Below are 8,007 nucleotides of genomic sequence, written 5' to 3' on the forward strand. Positions count from 1 at the left end.
TTATTAAAAGAAAAAAGGCTACTGATGGTGGGCATTAGGCAAAACTAACTTAACCAAGTCCTTGCGTCCAAATTCTTTGATTTGCCGAAGTAGGACGAGCTCTTCTTCCTCACTTAGCTCACAACCGGCCTAGAATAGATTAGTGACAGCTCTGATCAAAATTAAATCATACATTAAAAGAGAAATCAAGTTGTGGTCCATAGGATTTGGGTGAGCCATATGAAGTGTAAGCGCCAAGTTGCACAAGGGTTATATGTCTCCACCTAGCAATTAATTAAATTCTCTCAAGGTTCACCTCAGCTGGGCTGCGACAACATGCATAATCATGATATACTTGATTAAAATGTAATATTTGGTTCATAATGCAAAGACATGCAATCATCAGATTTCATATCGCAAGTCAACATTCAGAAAATGAATTCATGGCATTCAATGAATATATGCAAATTTTGTCGAAAAGTGGAGTTGGTTTTACCGGAAAGCCTTTTTTTTTTTTAAAAAAAAATTGACAATACTTATTAAAAAAATTATCACATACATCGAATCTCGGGTCATGCACTGACCACGTTCGAGGACTCCACTCATCCAGTTGGTCAGACCATTTCCCTTAGCCGCCTATTTGATGCGACTCTGATTTGGTTTTTCAACTTATGAAGCAAGGCCGCATGTGACTTCCACACGAAAGGAACACTAATGACTAATGACAAAGTAATGGCAAGTTGTCCAATACATCCAACACTTAATCAACATGCAGTAAAAAAATATATTTTCAGGACAACCTCCTGCTCTTTGAAGACTTTCATCAATTATTTCCTCAACTTGGCCTTCTATTTGGCGCGAGCCTGAATGCTTAATTTTTTGTTTTTCGTTTTTTATTTTTTTGTTTTGTTTTTGTTTTTCGTTTGTTTTTTTTTTGTTTTGTTTTTTTTTTTTTTTTGTTTTTGTTTTTTTTTTTTTTTAACTTGTGAAGGAAGGCCGCAAGTAATTTCCAGGCAAACATAGTGAAAGTGAGCGATCTCACTCTGTTTGTTATCAAGTTGTTATAAGATGAAGACATGGTCAGTGATAGCTTGACTATATAGAATTGTGACTTACACAGGACAACTTGTGTTTATGCGTGTGATAATTACATATGAGATATCTGTTTCCATATGATCAATTACATGCTTCCATATACTCTCAATCATGTTGCACTTCAGCTAAAATAAACATCCCCGGGACGACCTCTTCCTCTTCGAAGTCTTTGATCAATTGTTGCCTCAACCTCCTATTTTGTGCGAGTCTAAATGGTCTTTTTTACAGGCGAACGTAGTGGAAGTAAGCGAGCGATCTCACTCTGTTGCTTTTTGTCAGGTTGCTACAAGGATCGGACTCAATTCAGAGAGGACTCAATTCAGAGATCAATAGCCATTGTCCTCACGGAATGAAGAGAAAGAGGGTGGGAAAAGAACGGAAATGGCAGCTCCAATGAGCAGCAGCCGTGATGACAGATCAAGGAGGGGCTATGAGGTGTTCCTCAACTTCAGAGGGCCTGACACCCGCTTAACCATCATTGATTCTCTCTACAATGACATGATCCGCGCGGGGATCTGCACTTTCAAAGACAATGAAGAGCTTCGATTTGGTGAAGAGATTGAAGGCAGCCTCTTGCAAGCGATCAATGAATCCAGAATTTACATCCCAATTTTCTCCAAAAACTACGCTTCAAGTAAGTGGTGTCTCCATGAGCTGGCACGCATAGTGGAGTTATCGAAAGATAATGATGAGAAAGTGATTCTCCCTATCTTCTATGATGTGGATGTGGATGATGTCAAGCTTAAGACTAATTTATATTGGAAAGCCCTCCAAAAGCACAAGAGTGACTCAGAGAATGATTTAGTAAAGAAGTGGAAGAAGGCTTTGAAAGCGGTTGCCAGAATTAAAGGAAGGAATCTAAAAGATCATGGGTATCGTTTGCTTCTCCATAACTTTATTTTCTTATTGACATCTTCGATGTTTTCCTCTAAAGAATAATTAGATTCAGGTTGCTGCTGTCCAACCTTATGTAATGTATGGTTGGATTTGACGCAATGGGGAGCTAGAAATTTTGCTCAGATGGCAAGGTTTCTTGCACAAATTGAATTTTCACTTTTAATACTAAGTTTTGATAACAATTAGTGTTAAGGTATATCAACTTAATTAATTAATCTATAATGCCAAAAAACCAAGATATCCATGAAGATCTAAGATTCGATAAAATAGTAAGACCATATAAGTGTGAAAAAATAAATTAAGTTTCTTAACTTCAATTGCATTCCGTACATAAAGTTAAGTATATGGGCTTTAAAAATCCTAAAACTTATCACGAAAGTACAATCGAATCTTAAAACTTGCAAAAAAAAATGCAATCAAGTTCTAAAACCTGTTGAATTGATTCAATTGAATCCTTCAGATTAATTCCGTCCAATTAGCTAACGGAAAATGCGAACATGTCTTATTTTTTTTTTATTAGACAAGTGCAGATGACGTGGTGCTCACCAAGTGCTACATTAGAAAAATTTAAAAATTACAAGCAAAAATTAGATTAAAATATAAAAAGCTATAAATTTTTTAAAAAAAAAACTCACCCATGGCTTGGCCAAGCCCTTGTTGGTGGCCGCTGCCACAACCACCAAGAGGGGTTAGTGGAGGTCGCCTAGGCCTTTGCCGGGCCTAGGCGAGGCCTTGGCATGCCCGGATGAGGGTCCCTGGCTTCGAGAAGGCCTAGGGCGAGGCTTAGCCATAACTTGATTTTTTCTTTTTTTTTTTTTTTTTTAAATTTTTTTTAGCTTTTTTATTTTTAATTTGATTTTTGTTTGTATTCTTTAAATTTTATTCCTGATGTGGCACTTGGTGGGCTTATCATCGCCACATGTCTTAAGAAAATAATAAAATAAGACATGCCAACATTTTCAATTAGCTTAATTGAACGGAGTTAACGGAATAACTCAATTGAACTAATTTGATAAGTTTTAAGGCTTGATTACGGTTTTGCAAGTTTTATGACTCGATTCTCTTTTCACAACAAGTTTTAGGACTTCTAGTAAACTTATTTGCTAAAGTTAAGGACTTTTGATGCAATTTTCCCAACCCTATGCCTGCAATGTTTTCTTGTCCTTTTGTTATGCTAATGAAAGCTGAAGAAGAATCGGCCCAAAATAAGAGTGCTCGATAACGAGCTTCTTTATGTGTTCCGAGCCATTAATGGCCGGTGTTAGTTAATAGTTGTTAGTATTTGATGTGCTTTAGGAGACGTAAAAATGTGCGGGAATAAAAAGAAATTATAGCATAGACTAAGTCTTTGCAATATCCAAAAATCCACGGCCAAGAGGAAGAAAGCAATCCTTGTGGATTCCTTTTCGGCCTTAGGGAATTCATATGCCTTGCTACTGTTTTGCTTGAGGTAACCGGCTAATTATGGTCACACCCCTGAGTTACACAAAATAACATAGCTTCTTCATAATGATAGTTTTACATACCCATAAGAGGAAGCTATAGGTCATGGTTTTCCTATTTGGTCTGAATATACAAGACCGAACACTAAAAAGATCTTTGCATGCCATTATCCAAAAGAGCAAAAATAAAAAATGATTTCTGCATGTGTTAGACGTTCAATCTTCTAGTACACATCTTATCGCATCTTAATTAGTTTGTGAAGAACTGACTTAGATTTAATTGTATTATCAATCTTGGGCTTTTACTTTCATCATAGTGGGGCAGGGGTCATTGGCGTCTCTAGTGGCCAATTGTGCATAGACAAAATCTACAGCCTTAAACTGAACATTCTTCTACGAGTGATCTAAAGTTTGCCAATATTGGACCCGTTTCTGTCTAGTAAAAAGTGAAAAAAAAAATTTGGTTATTGCCCTTGCTTTAACCATGGACCTATTCATGGCCCCGGGTCTTAATTAACCAAAAATTCAATTAAGGGACTTCTAGGTAGTTCTAGTTACGGATAGAGAAATCTAGGAACCTCTAGAAAATGGATAAGAAATTTAATCATTTTAATTACCTTGAGATATGTAACTACTCTCTACCTAGTTTGTGATAGTTTTTCTATAAACCCTAGTCGTTATTCTATGCTTACTTTCATCTTTCTTCATTAAACCCTTGTTTCCGTCCTTCATTAAACACAGTAATAGTTTCAATCCTCGAGAACAGGAAGGGCTGGCCTATTAGTGCCCATGCCCAATCGTGTCGAGTAAATTCCTGTGAGGCAATTTTCAAGACAGAATTTTGCCTTGTCCAAAAGGCCACCGCGGAGTGCAGATCTCCCATACCCCATGCCCATCCCTAGTTTTATAGTTGTCAGTTTTCATATGAAATTACGAACTTTAACTCGTATCTTACCAACCTTTTTTTTTTACATTAATCTACTGACCAGTTCTTGCATACCGGCTTTAATGTGAATTATTTATTAAGTTTATTAGATCGTTTGTCGATTTACAATATTTTTGCAACTTACCACATTGTTTACTCCACATTTCAAAATTACCAAGTCTTGTACCAAATTACTAACTTTACTACTAAAAGGTAACTGCTTTGTGAGTTTTTGTTTTTTTTTTTTTAATATATACGTTAACCTTCAAACTCATCCCAAATGCTTGAAGAGTTGATCAAGACTGGTTTACCAAGGACTTGATATTTAGCCAAACTTCTGGAGGTCTCGATATCAGCTCTGTGCAACAAGAAGAAACTAACTGGTGTAAAAAGTATAAAATGAAATGGAGGATAATTATCAAATCTATCCAAAATTGTACAAATGTTAATTTGATTTTAAACATTTAAATTTTGTCAATATAGTCATAAATCTTTGCTTGACATTATACAACACTTAAATTTTATGTAAAGGTTTATATTAGAAAGTTTTAGACTAAAATGGTATTTAATATATTTAATATTGATTTGGTAATTTTTCGATAAGGTGTAAGGGAATGGAATGGATTGGAGGTGCACAACCTGTTCAAACACAACCACGTGTAGCTCTAATTCGGTGACAATATGCTAGAGCGACTTTTAGTCGAAGCTCAACTAGACCCTCAGTCGCGAAATAACCTTTTCTCACCATTTACTGGACCAAAGAACCTTGACAGCAATAGCTTCCAATTGTGAATAAGGTCCCTCCACCTCCTCTTGAATGTATATCTTTTCTGCTGACCAAAAAAAAAAAAAACAGAATATATATGTTTTCTTCGTTTTTGGTTTTCAAACAGCTCGCAGCTTGAAAGATCACTTTTTGTATATTCGTTTCTTTCAAAGCAAATAACTTTAAACTCGGTGATAAACTTCCAGTGCCATGAAATGCGTGCAAAGTTTCCATATATGTGGTTTTTGAATCTGAGATGGTTGCATATTATGTGACAGCCTAGATGAACTTAAGAATCTCATGATCAAGGAAGTTTCTAATTTGTTATGGACAAGACGGACAGACATGTTTGATCATTCGGTGGGAATTAAGGATCGAGATGGATGAAATTATGGAGCAGTTAGATCTAGTAGCATTTGATGTGAGATTCATCGCGATTCATGGTATGGGTGGTATTGGAAAGACAACATTGGCCAAGGCTGTCTTTAGGCAAATCTCCCCTCAGTTTTCAGGTCATTGCTGTTTTCTTAAAGATGTCCGGACTCAAGATATAATAAATTTACAAAAAAAATTGTTGTCTGATGTCCTCAAACTCAATTGTATAAACCTCTCCTTCATTGATGAAGGGGCTCACTTGATCAAGACGAGGCTCCATGGGAAGAAAGTCCTCATTGTTCTTGATGACATTGACAACCGAGATCAAATCATGAGACTTGTTGGTAAGCCAAACTGGTATAGTGAGGGTACTAGAATCATCATAACAACAAGGAATATTGAATTCCTAGTAAAGGAAGGTGAAGACCACAATGTCCCAATCTTAGATACTACACATTTTTCATTCTATACTATGCCAGAGATGAATTGGGATGATGCTCTTCAACTTTTTGTGAGCGTGCCTTGGGATGTGCCAAGCCTCCGGCTGATTACATCGATATTTCAGAAAAGGTAATCAATGCACTTGGAAGACTTCCATTGGCTCTTGATGTTGTAGGTTCCACACTCCGTGGAAAATGCCAAAGTACATGGAAAAATGTTCTATCTAAGTTAAAGAAGGTGATGAACGAGGATGTCAAGAAGAAGTTGATGATAAGCTATGAAGCATTGGACCCTAATCAGCAACAAATATATCTTGATATTGCATGTTTCTTCATTAATCAGGAGAAAACAACTGCAATTAAATATTGGGATGCGGTTTTTGGGTATCCCACCGAAATCGAAGTCAATATCCTCACACGTATGTCTCTGATAAAGATCATAGACTACGATGAATTGTGGATGCATGACCAACTTAGAGACCTCGGGCGAGATATTGTCCACGGGAAAGTTGCAACATACGTTTAAGGGGTAGTAGACTATGGTTACCCAAGGATGCCTTCCATTTGGTGCAAAGAAAAAAGGTAAGTTTTACCTCTAAATGTTTTCCACTCCATCCATCAATATCATTACCTTTTAGATCTAACGTCAACTCAAATTGACACATGTACTCATTGGTTGCTAATTTTATCTTCCAGGGAACTAAGAACATAGTGGCACTTAATCTCGGTACACCTGAACCGGATACAACGTATAGATTTAAACACAAGGAATTTGCAAGGATGGTCAATCTTAGATTCCTTCAATTGGACCATGGAAACTTCCAAGGAGACTTTAAGGATCATTTCTCCGAGTTAAGATGGCTCTCTTGGCGCAATTGCCCATCGAAATTCCTTGCTGCCAACTTTGGGTTGGAGAACCTAGCAGTTCTTGAGCTTTTCGGGGATTAATATTACTAAAGACTGGGGAGGATGGCGTCAAATCATGGTATGATCTCATGACATATTTTTGCATTACATTTACTCTTTTTTTTTCTTTTCTAATTTCAGCTTAATTGTTTTATAGGTAGCAAAACAGTTGAAAGTCCTAAAACTCCTGGATTGTCCATTACTTAGAAAGACACCAAAGTTCTCCGCAATCTCCAAGTTAGAGAGATTAATCCTTAGATGCAATCAACTTGGAAAGATCGATAGGTCCATTGGTGTTTTACAACATCTTGATTACTTAGAAATATTTTCTCAAGAACTTTCAGTGTTGCCTTACTCAATTGGTAATCTAGTGAATGTGAAGCATCTAATCTTGTCATGTTGGGAATTGCAAAAACTCCCGATTCTATTGGACAATTGGAATCACTACTTGAGTTGAATGTCAGACATACAAGTGTGAGTGAATTACCTTATTCCATTAGGAACTTAGGAAGGTTGGAAATTTTTATGATCCCAAATGGCTATTTAAAAAAGCTACCAAACTCATTTGGGAGGCTCCAATCATTGGTCAAGTTGGATTTGAGTCTTTCACACATCAGGAGCTTACCTGATTGTATTGGAAATCTCAAAAAGTTGAAGGCACTAAATCTAGATCATAGCCGCATAAGTGAACTTCCGAAAACTATAGGAACGTTGGAAAATTTGGAAGAGTTGAGTGCCTCATGTGAACACTTGGAGGGGGAAATTCCAAGTGAAATTGGGGCACTATCCTCATTGAAAATTCTAGATTTATCAGGTGGCTGTTTTAGTGGATTGCCAACAACCATCAATCGGCTTACAAATCTCCAAAAACTTAATTTATGGGATTGTAGGTCAATTCAACAGTTGCCAGAGCTTCCTAAGAGTCTAAAGTCGTTAAGCTTTTCATTGGACTCGTTGACTACAATCCCTGACTTCTCCAATCTAACCAATTTAGTTCATCTTGATATAATCGGAACAACAGTACAAGAACCCAACATAGAGGGGCTTTTTGAGAGCAAGTGCTCTAAGAAAGTTGACCCCGTGGGTTGGAAAATGACCTTGCCTCCAACTGATTTGAGTTCCCTCTCTCGGTTACAAGAACTCTGTAAGTTATGCCAACCCTCGATCTCTTATCGGGCTTCC

At 37.0% G+C, this 8,007-nt stretch overlaps 1 protein-coding gene across 1 annotated transcript; it reads left to right on the plus strand.

Annotated features, from left to right (window-relative positions):
• The first annotated feature begins 1,455 nt into the window (after window positions 1-1,455).
• On the plus strand, window positions 1,456-6,445 carry LOC108959531 (TMV resistance protein N-like). The gene is made up of 4 exons (XM_039313544.1): window positions 1,456-1,946; window positions 5,477-5,616; window positions 5,731-5,823; window positions 6,096-6,445. Exons 1-4 carry the CDS (start codon window positions 1,456-1,458, stop codon window positions 6,443-6,445), a joined length of 1,074 nt encoding a protein of 357 aa, XP_039169478.1.
• Window positions 6,446-8,007: the final 1,562 nt, after the last annotated feature.

This window comes from Eucalyptus grandis, chromosome 5 (assembly GCF_016545825.1).
Source record: "Eucalyptus grandis isolate ANBG69807.140 chromosome 5, ASM1654582v1, whole genome shotgun sequence".
NCBI lineage: Eukaryota > Viridiplantae > Streptophyta > Magnoliopsida > Myrtales > Myrtaceae > Eucalyptus > Eucalyptus grandis.